General features: G+C 40.6%; 2 protein-coding genes across 2 annotated transcripts; one reads left to right on the top strand and one right to left on the bottom strand.

Moving 5' to 3' along the window:
- Positions 1 to 1,808: 1,808 nt before the first annotated feature.
- LOC141787146 (bifunctional UDP-N-acetylglucosamine 2-epimerase/N-acetylmannosamine kinase-like) lies at positions 1,809 to 13,457 on the bottom strand. Its single transcript, XM_074665430.1, is given in 13 exon segments — positions 1,809 to 2,044; positions 2,153 to 2,269; positions 2,386 to 2,568; positions 2,645 to 2,866; positions 2,939 to 3,068; positions 3,168 to 3,378; positions 3,464 to 3,551; positions 4,976 to 5,188; positions 5,284 to 5,436; positions 5,528 to 5,735; positions 5,810 to 6,056; positions 6,129 to 6,277; positions 13,443 to 13,457. Coding segments are annotated over 13 exon segments (2,172 nt in total).
- nansa (N-acetylneuraminic acid synthase a) lies at positions 12,557 to 16,675 on the top strand. Its single transcript, XM_074665431.1, has 6 exons — positions 12,557 to 12,733; positions 13,500 to 13,715; positions 13,797 to 13,896; positions 15,202 to 15,356; positions 15,773 to 16,039; positions 16,118 to 16,675. Exons 1-6 carry the CDS (start codon positions 12,602 to 12,604, stop codon positions 16,325 to 16,327), a joined length of 1,080 nt encoding a protein of 359 aa, XP_074521532.1. The 5' UTR covers positions 12,557 to 12,601; the 3' UTR covers positions 16,328 to 16,675.
- The last annotated feature ends 776 nt before the right edge of the window (positions 16,676 to 17,451 follow it).

Here is a 17,451-nt window from a genome sequence, read left to right as displayed (position 1 = left end):
GTATGCATTTGTGGATCAGTTTCCCGCACTCGTGTAGCAGTGTACGCATTTGTGGATCATCGAATGCATTTGTGTGTCAGTTTGTACATTTGAGGATAAGCGTATGCATTTGTGTGTCATGATCACATTTGTGAATCAGTATACGCATTTGTCGATCAGTGTACACATTTGTGGATATGTATACGCATTTGTGGATCAGTCTGCAGATTTGTCAATCAGTGTACGCATTTGTGGATCAGTTTCCCGCATTTGTGTATCAGTATACGCATTTGTGGATCAGTTTCCGGCATTTGTGGATCACCGTACGCATTTGTGGATCAGCATACATATATGTAGATCACCGTATGCATTTGTGTATCAGAATACATATATGTAGATCAGCGTATGCATTTGTGGATCAGTATACGCATTTGTGGATCAGTGTACTTATATGTGGATCACCGTGTGCATTTGTGTATTAGTATACACATTTGTGGATCAGTTTTCCGCATTTGTGTGTCAGTATACTCATTTGTGGATCAGTTTGCACATTTGCGGATCAGCGTATGCATTTGTTTGTCATGGTCACATTTATGAATCAGTATACGCATTTGTCAATCATTGTACGCATTTATGGATCAGTCTGCAGATTTGTGGATCAGTGTACCCATTTGTGGATCAGTTCACAAACTTTTGGATCAGTTTGCACATCGTCGATGGGTTTATGCTTCTATGGGTCAGTGTACGCATTTGCGGATCAGTTGACGTTTTTGTGGATTAGTTTGTTCATTTGTGGATTGACTCAAACATTTGTGGATCAGTTTACACATACACAAATAGTTTTGCTACAATGCTAACTCCATACACACTGCTTCATGCGAATGATCTCACTTTAGCACCCTTGCCCCCTTGCGCAGTCCTTTTCATATGGAAAATTTATGCATTGTGTACCTCTGAACATCTGGGAAACACACTGACGATCCAGAGCACCTTGTGTCTGGAGTAAAAAATACTGGCATGTGTAGAATTCATCACACAGAGATCACTATGATTATTGGATGGACACAGACCAAAAAGTGTCCCCATATGGCCTCAAATTACAGAGAATCATTGAAAGGCCTTCAACCAAACCGCCTCAGATAAAACACCTTGAAATCAAACTGCTTCAGACCGAAGATACTCACAGAAAAGCTCAAAAAGCCCAAAAGCCTCTGGCCAAAAAGCTGCAATGAACGGCCCCAAGCCGGTTGGCCTAGGACCCAAAAGTGAACCCCATGGCCCCAAACCAAACAGCATCATCGAATACCTAGAGACCAAACTGCCTTGGAGTAAAATTCCCTTATGCCAAACACTCTCAAATTAAACTGCTTCAGACCAAAGAGCCTCACAGAAAGCTCTCAAGCCCAACAGCCTGTGAACAAAAGGCCCCACTTGGCCTCAGGCCAGTCAGCATTAGACCAAATAGTCTACCCTTACAGCCTAGGACCAAAGAGACTCGCAAACACCCTTGGATCAAACGCCCTCACTGAAAAGCTTCAGATCATACAGTGATACCAAACACCCTCAGACCAACGGCCTTGGAGCAAAATGCCTCACAGAACGGCCTAAGACCAAAAGGTCTCTTTGAAAAGGACCGTACTAATGGACCTCAGCTCAGGCCTCATGATAGATCACATAAAAATCTCCAGTAGACACCAATTGAAGTAGAGTGTCAGGAAAGCATTCAGGAAGAAAAGTCGCCTCACGTCACAACAGCCCCTAGAGAACATCTCTGAGAGATACTTCATCTGTCTGTGCAGTCATAGCTTCATCTTCTTGGTAGCAGTCTCTCAGTACAACCTCCTGGTTGCGTAGTCTAACACCATGCTAGCCGCTCCGAGTAAAGCTGGCTCCTCCAAGTGCGACACAACCACCTTGATGTCCTGAGCAGAGATGAGGGCTTTCTCAGAGATGATGTTCTGCACTGGAGCCTGGTAGTACGAGGCCAAGACCCCTGACAGGATCACCAGAGAGGGGTTCATCATGTGGAGGATGTTCAGGATACCAATACCCAGAGCTGTGGAGGCTGGAGAGACAGAGGTGAAGACAGATGGAGGTCAAAGTTTTGGATATTGTCGGTCATGGACATGCATTCGTTGTATGGTAGCGTTAGTGTTTGTCCGTTTCGTGAGACCTTTGGTGAAAACACGATCAGCTTTGGGGTTTCCCACTTTGGCTGCACTGATGAGGTGTTCAGCTGTGACTGGCTCATTCAGTTTCACATCCATTCCCTCCACCTTCAGCAGCTCCTCTGTGAGGAGCACAAATAAAAGCAGGTGGATGTCGGACTTGGTACCCGCCCATTGAGCAATGCTCAACCATGATGAAGTCACTTGACTTCTATATAAAGGAAATTCAAAATCCTACCATCGTGCAGTTGTTTAGCCTCTTTCTGCAGAGCCATGCTGGACGCATAGGCCTCGATGCACCCTCTGTTCCCACAAGAACACTCAGGCCCGTCCAGTGACACCACGATGTGACCCAGCTCTGCAGCACAGAAGGTACTGCCATGGACCACCTCGTTCTGATGGATGATCCCTCCTCCAACACCTACAAGCGCAGGAAACAAGTGTCATGACTTCCTTTAACAACCATGGATGGACGAATGAAGGACTGAAGTCCGCACCTGTTCCTGTGATGACAGTCACAAAGTTCTCCACCCCCTTCCCATGTCCAAACTTCCTCTCAGCCAGAGCTGCACAGTTGCCGTCATTGTCCACCCACACGGGAAGGTGCAGGGCGTCAGAGATGGGAGTTCTCAGATCCACAGAGGACCACTCCTGGATCAGCTTTGTGGAATGAAGGACCACGCCTTCCTGTGGGTTCACACGTCCTCCCGTGGACACTCCTGAGGATTAGTGGACAATCTTAGACGTTGAACTCAGCATGTTTTTGTGAATGAGGGTTTGATCAGTCTTACCAACACCAAGTAATCGACAGTTGAGGCCAACAGCATCCCGAGACGCTTCAGCACAGATCCTTAACAAGAGCTGCATCCTGGCTTCGTAGGTTTTTGGGTTGGGCTGAACGTACTTCTTGATGATCTTACCCTGCACGAAGGAAGAGGAAGTGAGGGAAGGGAAAGACAGACGTGGATAAAGAGCAGTGTTTAGTTGAAGTGGGAATGAGTTTCTCATAAAAAAGTTTACCCTCTGAGAGATGATAGCCACTCTGAGGTTGGTCCCTCCCAGGTCGACAGCCAGAGCCGCCTGAGTCTCCAGGATGTGATCGATATCTTGGGAGATGGAGAAATTGATGGGAGGGAAACGGAAAGTCTTCTGGAGGGGTTCGTCCAGGTCGATGGTACGTAGGAACTTGAGGATACAAGGCACTGCGTTACCGTCACCGTAAACTTTAGCGCTGATGGAAAACAAGAAAATGTTTCTTATTTTTCACTTATAAACACAAACAGCAATTGAGAGGTCTAAAGGCACACAGGTCATACCGGGGGTATCTCTGTCCAAACTGAAGCTGGAGAGCGTGGTAGATCTTCTCATGTGTGTCAGCGTTTCTGACATGGAGGACATTTTCACCTGGCAGAGAGGAGAAAGGTTTTAGATCAAAATGTTCACAGCGTCTCTTTTCTTTGTCCCGTCCTGTTTTATTTTGTAGTCTTGCCTCTCGGTTCAGAAACTCTACTTCCTGCCCTGATGTGTTTCCCCACCCTGTGCACCTTTACCTCATGTATGAAAGATATGCAAATCCCTTTGTCCTGTGCCTGTTTGTCTTGTCTTGTAAGTTTCCAGAGGTCTTAGTCTTGCATCAAAGTGTGTTATTCAGAACTCTTTTGTTACGTTACACCTAAATAACCAGTTCATACCTGAGACTTTTTGTTAGTACTCCCTGTGATGACTGTTTTATCAGAGCTTAATTGTTAAGAAGCTATCATCACATCAAGTCCTTCTGTGATTTGAAAGCTATTATCTGTAAACGCAGCTAAGAAAAACAACAGGGAGTGAAGAGAACAGGTGAGAATACGCTCAGCTAACTTCAGAAGACACTCTGTTTTTCCTCTAGCTCTCTGAACCTTAGTGACAAAACTGAGGCTCTCCTGGTCTGCACCAAATCCACTCTCTCAAAAGCTAACAGCTTCACCCTCACCACTGACAACTCCTCTATCTCCCCCTCCCCACAAGTCAAGACTTTAGGTCACATAGATAGATAGATAGATAGATAGATAGATAGATAGATAGATAGATAGATAGATAGATAGATAGATAGATAGATAGATAGATAGATCCTTTCTTTTTGGCTACAACCCAGTGGTCCCCAATCCCCTGGCCGCGACACCGGACCACGGGTCAATTGGTACCAGGCCGCACGTGAAAAAATACACGATTTATTATCTAACTCTGAATGGTGTTTTGTTTTGAAAAATGGCTGGATTCTCTCTGTCATAACTGTCTATGACTCATTCTTGATGCCAATCCCCCGCAAGCTAGCAATGGGCAAGAAACAAACATCTTTGGATTTTTTTTAAGCAGGACAAAAGAGCCAGTTAGAAGACAGAAGAACAGTCGGTCCTTGAAAATATTGCCTCACATCAAACTGGTCAGCGGTGCAAAAAAGGTTGGGGACCACTGCTATAACCCATTGCATCAGTTAGGCCCCCATAGCCTTGACCCTCTGAACCTCACTGATCTCGTTATGAACAAACCCTGCCGCACTCTTAGATTTCAGTCCCTCTGGAACTCCCCCCTACCTAGAATCCATGACATTGACTCGATGATCCTCAAATCCCGTCCATACTGCCTGGCCTACCAACTCTGACTGCCATCCATCCATCTTATCTTTTGTATCAATTTCTTTTAAATTTAAGTTCACATTTTAAGACCTGGGAACATCTTTCATGGAGCTGCACCCAGCCCCATCCCACATTCATCTTTTCCCAGGTCGTCTGCTTTGAAGATGAAAAAAAACTGGGGCCAAAACCTGTACAGATGTAGCCTGCACCCACCTGTTTCTCTGCCAGTTTGTCATGAGCCCAGGTTGATCACAGGTGTCCCAAACGCCCCGGCCTCTCGTACCCCACAGCTGCTGTTCCCGATCATGCAGCCGGCGTGACACACCAGCGTGATGAACTGCTCGAAGGGAATGTGCTTCACTGCTATGAAGTTGGGGTGCTGCTCGATGCCCTTCTTTCGCATCATACGCACCATCTCTTTACTTCCTGTTCACACACACACAAACACACACAGAGGGGACAGAGTGTGAGGTAAAAGTGAAGCAAGCTAATGAACTGAAGAACCAGGAAGTGGAGCTCACCTGCGTCGATGTTAGGGAAGAGGATGAGGGTCTTTTTGTTGAAGGAGACCAGAGCGTCCAGCATCAGGCCGTAGATCTTGACGGAGTGCTGGATGTCAGTGGTAACCGGATGCTGCAGAGCCACAATGTAGTCGTGGTTCTGCGCTTTGTCGCCTGCAACATAAATAATCAAGACACAATCCAGATATTTATAACACTAACGTTTCATGTGGTATGTTCGTCGTACAGCGGTGGCCCCACGTACCCAGCCAGCTCCTGATCACATCCATGTAGTCGTCTCTTCGATGAGTGGACAGCAGCTTGTCGTATGAAGGGCAGCCGGCCAGCAGGATGCGAGAGTGGTCCTCACACATTGTGACGAGGTGCTGCTCTGCGGTGCGTGTGCAGCAGGCGTGATAATGCGCCAGTTTACTGATGGCGTGGCGGATCGAGTCATCAATCGTTCCACTCACCTGGGGAAGAGTCTTGTTTGGTCAGAGCTTCTACAAAGGTCAGAGTAAAGGTCATAGACTCTAGACTCTTTCACCTCTCCTCCCTCCAGGTGAAGGATTCTGATATTCATCAGCGCTGCAGCCGTGGCCAGAGCCAGAGCGTCGAAGCGGTCCCCGTGCACGATGAGGATGTCAGGGCCCAGCCTGTGGAGGACATCAGGGAGCTTCACCAGCGCCAGCCCGACGCTCTCCACCATGGCCGCCTCGTCCTCTCCTCTCACGATGGTGTGAAGCGTGGAGCTAATGTCGAAGTCATCTCGCTTGATCATACAGATCGTGTTTCTGAGAGGAAACGATAAGATGAGAGTTCTCACCTTTGTTTTATGTTGGAGTCGACAGATTTGGTCGTCTTACCCGTAATCGTCGATGAGATGAGAGCCGAGCACCACGATGTCCAGGTCAAACTCTTCAGGGTAAGACTTGATCCCAGACATGAGGGGCGCCAGCTTGGAGTAGTCTGCTCTGTTACATGTCGCTACACACACCTTCAACTTTCTCTGACACTTCACCAAAGAGAGGTGTGGGTTTATTACAATCTCGAAGTAACCCTAGTCCTTCACTATGAACATAAATCCCATTTATGGGATTAGATGACCGAAGCTTACCTGATTCTTCTCATCCATGTTTAACTTAGGGAGCTCCTGGAAGACAAAATGTTCTTTTTAGGACTTTATCATCCTTTAAAGAGGGGGTATTGGGCTTTTTACTCTTACCACTTCTTGACTCTACCTCCTGACATATTTCACAATCCCCCCAAAAAATACTTGAGAACGTCAGCTGTCAATCGTTAAACGAGACGTAAAGCCTCGTTTTTCACCTCATAATTAATGAAAAAAGAAACTTTCAGAAAAAAAGAGGACTTGAATACAAGACAGCAAAATGATATCTACAAATCACCACAACAATCAGACGTGAGAAACATTTCTACCAGGTGTATTAATTTTTTAAAGTTTGACCACAGCCCATCTGGAATGACTGGAGAGACAGATTTTTTGACCTATACTGCAGCCAGCCACCAGGGGGAGCAGTTTTTGTGGCAACATTCAGTTTTTTTTCACAGTCTATGTCTCTACATCGAAGTACCATACCTTAATTTTTCATTTTGATGCATTAGCAAGTTTTCCTATATGACGGCTCAAACGTAACCTGACACGCCAGACGGACAGTTTCATATATCCGCCATTTATTTCTTAAGGTTTGACCACATCCCATCTGGAATGACTGGAGAGATGGATTTTTTTTTTACATATACTGCAGCCAGCCACCAGGGGGAGTAGTTTTTATGGCGACCTCACTTCGACCCGAGAAAGATGACGTCCATTTATTTTACAGTCTATGAGTCTGTCAGGGTCAGAGGTGTTGGTGTTTGAGGACCACCCCTTCAACATGTTATATTTGGTGATACTTATGTGATGACTTCATCATTTCAGCAAGTTCTCGTGAAGATTTTGTGCTAATTTGGATGCTTATTCTGCTTTTTGAATGGTTGTGTATGTGGTTTCCAGTGCTTCTGCAGCCAGCCTCTAGTGGATGCTCGATTAACTGCAGTTTTTCACCTTTCTGCATAGGCCCCCTTTTTTTTTTCGTATTTATAAAAAGGTGGAAGGACAGAAAGAAATGCAGAAATGCCATAATTAGTGTGAGTGTACCTGGATCCTTGTCCTTGTGTCCGGGTCATGTCTGCTCTGTTTGCTCTCCAAATGTTGACAGATGCAGATGACATCACCTCTCCTCCTTTACACAGCTTTATGCTTGATCATAATAAGTATTACTTCAACAATTCTACAGTAAATCATGATATGTTCACAGCAAACTGTTACTGTAGTTCGGTATCATCTTTTCTTATCTTGTCGACAGACTTCTTCCTCTTAGTGTCTGCGTCACTCTGCAATACTCATGTGAAACACAGGAGGGCAGTGTGGCCTGTATGATCATTCCATCTCCTGTTTGTGGTGCCGCTGCTTACAAAGGGGGAACAATTTGACTTTTTTTTCTGTTGAGTTAGATTTGTATGCTGATTAAAACCAAAATTGGCATGCTGATTCCAAAATTGCAGTCAGTTTTTTATCCACAGCTTACCCTCCAGATCAGCAAAATACCCCTGATTAGCTGTTGCAAGACTTGGCAGCTGATTACGATGGGACTCATCTACAGCTATGTGGCAACTTGTTTGTGCAGTCACAGTTGAGACAGCGCCATCAGAGGTGTGGGCAAACTGTTGTAAGTTCTGTTTCTTTTTATACTGTTTTTTTTTTTTTACTTTTTTGAAGCCTGTAACTATTCCATCTTAGTGTTTTATTTACATAGGTTTATATTTCATCGTATCTCAACATTGGAAGATTTTTATAAAACAAGCACATATCTGTTGAGTAAAGTCTTTTTCATGTTTTTAAGAAAACAGGGATCCTATAGTTCAAAAAGTTGACGTGATAGAGAAAAACTGAGATCAGTTTTGGAATCTGCGCCCAAGAAATGGTTAAAAACAGCTGTCAGACAAAAATCGTGTTTCCCAGTGTTATTCTGGTAGACCAGGGGTGGCCAACCTGTGGCTTGCAAGCCGCATGTGGCTCTTTGCCTTTTGGTGTGTGGCTCTTCGATCCATTCATAAAAAAATATATATTGTTATGAGTAGTGGTGTGTCAATCAAGCTAATATATATATATATATATATATATATATATATATATATATATATATATATATATGTATATATATATATATATATATATATATATATATATATATATATATATATATATATACATATATATATATATATATATATATATATATATATATATATATATATATATATATATATGTACATATATATGGATGCCAACGTTGGGATCAGTTGGGATTGATACTTAAGTTTCAGTTTCTCTTCTCTAGTACTAATTTAAACACACAAACACAATAAACCTCGATTTCCCAGTGTTATTCTGGTAGACCAGGGGTGGCCAACCTGTGGCTTGCAAGCCGCATGTGGCTCTTTGCCTTTTGGTGTGTGGCTCTTCGATCCATTCATAAAAAAATATATATTGTTATGAGTAGTGGTGTGTCAATCAAGCTAATATATATATATATATATATATATATATATATATATATATATATATATATATATATATATATATATATGTATATATATATATATATATATATATATATACACATATATATATATATATATATATATATATATATATATATATATGTACATATATATGGATGCCAACGTTGGGATCAGTTGGGATTGATACTTAAGTTTCAGTTTCTCTTCTCTAGTACTAATTTAAACACACAAACACAATAAACCTCGATTTTTAAATTGGAAATGTGCTGATTTTCATTTTATGTCATTTCTTTCATGTTTGAGAGGAAGTGTGTTTGTAAGACCACATGCATGACGTGGCTCCCTGTAGTACCACGGTAATTTGTAGCTCTTGGTTCTCTGACTGGTTGGCCACCCCTGTCGTAGACTATATAAAACATGGACGTAATCTCCGCAACTTCACCTGTCTGTTCCTGATACGGTGAAATGAAGCCAATCAGATGCAGCCATATTGGATGTGACGCTAGCTTTGAGCTTGAGCTAGCTTAAGCTAATGAAACAATGTTTATATCTTCTAAATATTGTCTGTTTTTTAGGGGGTGTGTATGTGGTTCCCAGGCTTTCTGCAGCCAGCCTCAGGCGGATTCTCAATGAACAGCAACTTTTAGCACTTCCACATGTGCTTCATTGTGCTAGGCCAGATGTTCCCATTGATTACTCTACGCTGAGCCTGACTCATGTTGCAGTTTATCGTTCAGAAACTATTACATGAAATGAAATATTGTGAATACAGGAAGCACAATCCTACTCAGAGTTTGTGACCCACGCTGTTTTGACTTAGTAACATTTTAGCAGAGGCAGACACGAGGCGACGCATGTCCAACAAAGAGATACACATGTTAAATATGGTCGCAGCTGGCAGCTGAAGAGATTTCAAGCTCAGAGGAAAAATCTGTGCCTGTATTACTTTCAAGTTTGTGAGCATTCAACAGTAAATTACTGTCTGATGAAGGATACATTGTTAATATTTGCTGAGGATCATATACGCTGTCATACAGTCAGCCCACGTTGGCCAACTTTCTGGTTCCTCCTGTTTCCTGATTGGTCTGTTTTTGATGTGACGCTCAGATTAAAAAACTTCAGATCAGATACTTTCAGTTTTGATGTTGCAACGCTGCATGGTTTTACTTCTCGTTGCTTTTAGGAATTTTTGATTTTAATCTTCAAAGTTGCACCTTTTCTTTCCTCAGGTAAGCCGCAACCAAGTTGGTTCGTCTGCTTGATTCTTTACTTCCAGTGGACATATCACAACAGAGGAAGACAGAGACACAGCACAGAGTAGGTAAAAGGGAGATAATTGAGGTATAAGAAATGTAGAAAATAAGGTCACATGACTCACTTGAGGACGTATAACCACAGCAGAGTTTCGCTCCTCCTGAAGATTTTATCGCTCCCTTTGGCTCAGCTGAGTTCAGCAACTGAAGATGGACCAGACAGGAGACTTCCAACACATAGACTGAGGAGGAGCTCCAGGGAGGAGCACCTTGGGTTGGTTTGAATTGAATCGATGCTTTCTATTGGCTAAAATAACGCCAAAGATGCAGTCTGCTCTGTTGCCATCAGGATCATCCAGACTGTTTTTCAGATTATGTAACAAACACACTCCAAAAATGAAATCCACGCAAGCGTTAACGTCTTCTCTAAAGCCTAAAAAACTGACGATGAGGTAAGAAAAGTTTCTGTGCAAACACTTTTCGAGTCGGTTTTGATGTTTGGCTGTCGCAGTTTTCATTTTTTCATTTAAACCTCATAATCCCTCTTTCATAACCTTTCCACCGGACAGTAACCTGTGGTCCTCTCCCTAATGTTTGAACAGAGGGTTGAAGCTTCCAATGTTAACTGCCCATCATATCAATTTCTTTTGACTGATGTTTGCACAGCTGCCACACTTCACTGGATATGATCATGAGAGGATGGAGAGCAGGTTACAGCCTGTTATGTAATTTGAGAAAATCCTGTTTGAAATTGGTAATTATGTCTGTTTCGAGACTTGAAAGTATAAACAAATTAGAGCAAATGTAGAAGAAACGTCCTGATGGTTTGGAGAATGTTGACTTGTTCAATTCAAATTCACTCTTCAGTCCTATAGTAAATCTTAGTATCTGTAATATTCACGACGATCTTTGGTGTTCAACTAATTTAACTTCATTAGATCCACCTGTAATTACACTGGATACACAGATAACTTTACATTTATTGAATTTTCAACTTGGAAATTTAAACTATTGCTCCAAAAATCCACCTACTGACAACACATGGGCTAAACTCTGCCCCCCACAGCCCCAACCTCTTAACTACATACTGTTAATATCAGAATCAGAATCAGCTTTATTATTCGCCAAGTATTTCAAGAATACAAGGAACTTGACTCTGGTTTAAACTGCACCCTCTCAGTACAATGTTGTGAATAGAATTACAAAAGTAGAAAAAATAGAGCTTAATTATAATATTGAATAAAGAACTTTGCACAGAGTAGAATGCACAATATGTACACAATTTAAGTTAAGAAATAGTGCACTGAATAAATGTCATAAAAAACGTGCAATTTGCAACAGAGAATGGAAGATGAATGTGCAATAGACACAGAAACAGACAGACTGTAGCTGTACATGAGGTATATGAGTTGTTTTATGGCAGGTTAACTGTTCATCAGAGTGACGGCCTGGGGAAAGAAACTGTTCCTGTGTCTGGACGTCTTGACGCACAGAGCTCTGTAACGCCGACCAGAGGGAAGCAGTTTAAACAGTTTGTGTCCGGGGTGTGAAGGGTCTGCAGAGATGTTACCAACCCGCCTCCTGGTCCTGGACCGTTATAAGTCCTGGATGAAGGGGAAGGCTGGCTCCCATAGCTCTCACATAAAGGGAACCACCTAAACAAAACACTAATGAATTTCATGCCATAACTTTGGATGGGGGAAAAAATAGAAATAGATAAATGAAAATACATGGAAAAAAATTAATGGCAAAAAATACAAAAAAATATTGGAGTAGAATGGCAGTCAAAGCAATATAAATTGAAGCATCAAAAAATAGTAATAACATTATAGAAAGTTAAAATAAAAAGTGCTAAAAAAAAAAAAAACAATATGCTGAGTACTTAAATATAAGAGAGTGTAAAATATATAAATGAGACTATAAAACAGAAGAATAAATAAAGAACTTAATGCCACCACTCCCTTTCATGCAGTTAAACCAGACTTTATAGTAATAAAATTATATATTTTAACATATATTTTTGTAATGAAGGCCAATTTGTTTAATAAATGCTCAAAGCTTCAGTATTTGCTCTGTAGACCCAGTTACATAACTTGTCTCCAGTGTGCCTCTTGAAATAGGAAAAAAGAGTATTATATCCTGGAGCTCTATTTGATCAGGTTTTACATTTTTTTCGTTTATTATTTTTCAGTAGCTTTGCTTGAATGTTATTTTAAACCTCAGCGATACTTCCTGGTTACATATAATTAAATAAATAAATTAAATAAAAAAAAGAATAAATAAATGAAAAATAACGCGCGTGACTTCCTGCTTTTATTTTGTAGGAGCACGTACGACGAGCTGACGTTGAATGACAATGCGGAAGTGTTGATGAGGAATCGTGTGCATCACACTCAGCGATCCGAGGCTCAACCCACCGCACTCCAACTCCAACCCGTCCGGTTTTCAGCTAAATTTTAAACTTCCCCTGGTTCTTATTTTCCGTTAAAGTGAAGAAAATGCCTCTGAAGTTTGAGCTGTGCCCCGGCAGGATGATCGGGGGAAACCACCCCTGCTTCATCATCGCTGAAATCGGACAGAACCACCAGGGAGACATAGATATAGCCAAGAAGATGATCAAGATGGCAAAGGTAAATGAATGAACTCTCAGAAGTTTAATCAAATTAAAAAGTGAACGCCACATTATTTACTAGTTTTCAGTCACATCAGCAGTAACATATAACAAAAAGAGGATTTGATTTAATGTTCATTTTAAAAATATGTCATCGTAAAACTCAAGTCATTAAATGAATTATAAACACGGCGAATGTATTGGTCGATCAAACGTCTTTGAATTAGCTGTAAGATAATTAACAGGAATATAGATGGTGAAGAATTGAGCTTATTCCGGATCCTTGTATGAAGACCTGAAGCCATGTTGTTAAACTCCCAGATTTGTAAATGAGGGGTTAGCTTCGTCTTTTATGACACGTCGTGTCCTTTAGTTTGAATAAACAGGTTATTCTTGTACCTTTGCTTGTTTTTGTTTTTTTTTGAAAGATAATATTTATTTTGTTGGAAAAGAACAAAAAAAATTTTGTTTTAATTTTATTAACCCTTTATGGGACAAAGGAATACTTTTATTGCTTCTAAACACACTAAATAATTCTGAAAAATGTTACTATGTGATTTCACTGCGTTGATGTCTGGTTAGTATATCTCTAATAGTAATAAAAAATGCAGCTTATCTGTAAAAAGTGGATGATTGAGAAATAAAAAAAGATTTTAGGAATTTCAAATAATGTTGCTCAATAAAAGTTAAATAAAAATGAATAAATACACTTTTTGTCATCGATGTACCAGGTTTTTTTTCATGTATCTGTTTTATTCAGCACAATTGTATATCCACCTTCACAGGACTGTGGTGCCGATTGTGCCAAATTCCAGAAGAGCGAACTAGAGTTCAAATTTAACAAAAAAGCCCTGGCACGCCCCTACGCTACCAAAAACTCCTGGGGAAAAACTTACGGAGAACACAAGCGCTACCTGGAGTTCAGCCATGAGCAGTACAGGGAGCTGCAGAAATATGCAGAGGAGGTGGGGATCTACTTCACAGCGTCAGGGATGGATGAGGTAAGAAAAAGGCCTCAGGTCACGGTTTTCTGACACTTCAGTGACGGCTTTGGTTTAACCTGGAGCTGTTTCGGCCTGTAGATGGCAGTGGAGTTCCTGCATGAGCTTAATGTGCCTTTCTTCAAAGTGGGGTCAGGAGACACCAACAACTTCCCCTACCTGGAGAAGACTGCCATGAAAGGTAACGACCCTCATTTATCTGCATTTTTTTATTTATTGATTTTTTATTTATTTTAAGACAAAAAAAGCACTAAAAGGGTTTTAGCTCAGGCTCTGGTGTGTGGAAGTTATATAAAAGCATTTAAAAAGAGATAATGGGGATAATGGATGATGAAATGAAAACATAGAAAGGAATCAGTTATGGAAAGTTTGCTCAATTATCAAAATACTTTTGTCAGAAAAGCTGCTTTAGATGTGTCGTCTTGTCTCCTATGAGACTTCAGTAAGTGTGAATTTTTACGATTTTAAAATGTGTTTTTTTTTTTTAAGTATAAAAATATATATATATATATATATATATATATATATATATATATATATATATATATATATATATATATATATATATATATATATAATTTTTTTTTTTTTTTTTTTAATATCCTTTTTTTTTTTTTTTCATTTTAAAGTTGACAAGTCAGATTCCCTGAATAAATACTGACTTACACGTGATGTGTATTTATGGGAAAATCTGGCTCCAGACTTAGTCTGTAGACATCGTCTTCATCATTTAACTTTTTCACTTGGTCTGGTGTAAAAAAAGCAAACTAAAATATGGAGGAATCCCAATTTTAGATTGAATTGGCACCACAAAAATCATAAATGAAGCAAATTTTTTACTGCCCTATATTTCAGACACACATAAACAGAGGAATAAAATAAATTAAGGAAATTAAACAGGACAAAAGATTAAAAATGATAAGGCACAAGAGTTGATCTAATGTTCTTGATTAAAGTCAGAAAAAAATGATGGAGAAAATAAAAGTTGAAGTTAAGTTGTGACATACAAGATTAAAATTCAAGTTAAGTTTTTATGTTAGGATCTTGAGTTGAGTAAAAAAACACACTGTGCTGAGATCAAAGTTGAAAGTAAGTCACAATGTTACGAGGCTAACAGTGAAATAAAACTGCGACATTACTAGATTAAAGTTTAAAAAATATTCTATGACCATATAGAGCTGGAAAAAAAGTCTTCATGTTACGAGATTGAAGTCACAAAAGAAAAAGTCTAGAAAGAAGTTCTTGTGTTTTGATATTTAAAAAGACATTGTTATGTAAAGAACAAATAGTAGAGGACCGAGCAGTTAGCCTTGGGGGACGCCATGTGTATGGGGCTGGTTCATGATACAGTCAAGGAGCTTCAGCAGTGTTATTGTGGGGGATTAGTCCAACCTAAGGAGGCTTTAAACATCCGTGGAAACAGAGTAAAGATGGTTAAAGTGATGCTGAATGTTCTTTGATGATGTATTTATCCGCTCTGTCTCAGGACGTCCGATGGTGGTATCCAGCGGGATGCAGTCCATGGAGACGATGCGTGAAGTCTACAAAACGGTGAAGAAGCACAATCAGAACTTTGCCATCCTGCAGTGCACCAGCGCGTATCCCCTGGAGGCTGAAGACGTCAACCTCAAAGTGATAACAGTGAGAAAAATAAAAAGATAAATCCAGCTTCCAGCATGCAACCTGCATCAGCGACACAATGATGGAAATAACACTTCCTGTTCTAATGTACAGGAGCTGAGAAAGGTCATGATACATATCTCAGCTGATCATTCTTGGGATTCTTTTCCTGAGATAATGACATAATTCCAGATCATATCTTATTTTTCCTGTTGTTTTGAGAAAGTTTGGCTCGTTTCGTTAGCTTAAAGCTTCCAGCTTTGCAGAGTTTGTTTTGCTGAACTGAAGATCTGAGTGCAGGTATGAACGTTTGAGTTACAGCATTGTTTTTTACCAACTGTTGCTCAGGCATCTTATTATTCAAAGCTTGTTAAGACAGCAAATTAAACTTATCAAAGTGTTGCAGTTTTCGTCATGCCAACACTCGTCACTTGCAGGAATACCAGAAGGAGTTTCCTGACATCCCCATCGGGTATTCCGGCCACGAGTCCGGGGTGAGTATTTCAATCGCTGCTGTCGCTCTGGGAGCAAAAGTCCTGGAGCGTCACATCACACTGGACAAGACGTGGAAAGGAAGTGACCACGAAGCCTCTCTGGTTCCCTCTGAGCTCGCTGAGCTGGTCCGGACCGTCCGGTTGGTGGAGAGAGCGATAGGGACCGGTATCAAGCAGATGTTGCCGTGTGAGAAGCCGTGCCATGATAAGGTGAGAAATCCTCCTCCTTTACGAGGGAGTACACGTTAACGTGAGTCATTTTTAATTTCCTCCTTCTTTGTTTCCAAGCTGGGGAAGTCGGTGGTGGCCAAAGTTAACATCCCCAAAGGAACCACCCTGACTGCCGACATGCTGGGGGTGAAGGTGGCCGAGCCCATGGGCGTGTGTGCAGAGGACATCTACGAACTGGTCGGTAAGACCGTGCTGGGAGACATCGAGGAGGACGAGAGCATCCTGCCAGAGCTGGTGGACAACTACGGCAAGAAGGCCAAGTGTTGAGGAAGAGTTTAATTTAAGGGGTTTAATTTAACGAAGTCACAGCTGATCGGCAGTTTTCTGCATAACTGGAGCTTTTTCTTTGTTTGAGTGAAGCTGGAAACAAGGAGGCAGAAATATCTGATTTCACCCACAGTCCTTCTGTGCCAAATCTCATCCCAGAGACGTCTGAATGTAACGTCTCTTTTTGTCCAGGAAATTCTTTATTAAAGAGGCCGTTGTCTTCTAAACCGTGTGGTGGTGTTTTCTTTTTTCTACTGTGGTGAAAATCACAAGTGGTGACATAAATAACCAGTATGACTGTGAGAGTGAGTGTTCTGAATGTTGTAGTTTCATGTCAAGTCATCCAGATTGTCCTTCCCTTCCAACAGCTTCATGTGGTAAATATTTGTTTCATTTTCTCAGTGCAAATCAGACGCTTGTTTTTCTTTGTACTGACTAAATTATGCAAATAAAGAATCGTTTATAAATCTGTTTGAGAAAAATACCTTAAACGTTTGTTTTTCATCTCTGCTGCACTTTTCTGTTTACATCAGGGTTCACAAACTTTCCAAACCCTGAATCATTAAATATTAGTGCGCCCCCTGCTGTGGGATTACACTAACAATTCAGTCCAATGTAAAGAGATTAAAGACAATGTGAAGTCTTAATGTTAGACGAAGATAATGCAGGAGACAAAAGTCAAAGCAAAGTTTTGATGTCGGGAGTTTAAAGTTGGAAAAGAAAATCAAACTGTACCAAGATTCAAGCTAAAATAAAGTTACTTTCTCATGAGATTATAGTCAAAATTTATTCTAAAAAAAAGTATTACAATGAGATTAAGGTGAAATTTATAGAATAAAGTGAAAAAGTGGCACTATATACTGTTATATAAATTGAATTAAAGTCAAATTGTTATGAGATTAAAAATGTAATAAAATTGCAGTGTTGTCAGACCGAAGCTGAAAAAATAGATATTACTTCACTGAGATTAAGTCCAAAAAAAATTTAACTGATGGAAAAAAAAGCCTTTGTGTTTCGAGATTTAAGTTACAATAAAGTCCCCAAGTAACACGTTTCTAGTTTAAATCAATTCTTAATGTGAGAAAGAAAGAAAGAAAAAATGTGATGTTATATAATCAAAGTTG

Source organism: Halichoeres trimaculatus, unplaced genomic scaffold, assembly GCF_033239565.1.
Source record: "Halichoeres trimaculatus isolate MK-OKI-2021-1 unplaced genomic scaffold, fHalTri1.1 fHalTri1_scaffold_2, whole genome shotgun sequence".
Lineage (NCBI taxonomy): Eukaryota > Metazoa > Chordata > Actinopteri > Labriformes > Labridae > Halichoeres > Halichoeres trimaculatus.
This window is presented reverse-complemented; position numbering and strand designations above follow the sequence as displayed.

Excerpts from the sequence above, each read along its gene's own strand:
- nansa (XM_074665431.1), top strand. The coding sequence starts at position 12,602 with ATGCCTCTGAAGTTTGAGCTGTGCCCCGGCAGGATGATCGGGGGAAAC. Across the intron at positions 12,734-13,499 it reads AGATGATCAAGATGGCAAAG|GACTGTGGTGCCGATTGTGC; the intron begins GTAAATGAATGA and ends CCACCTTCACAG. Across the intron at positions 16,040-16,117 it reads AGAAGCCGTGCCATGATAAG|CTGGGGAAGTCGGTGGTGGC; the intron begins GTGAGAAATCCT and ends TTTGTTTCCAAG.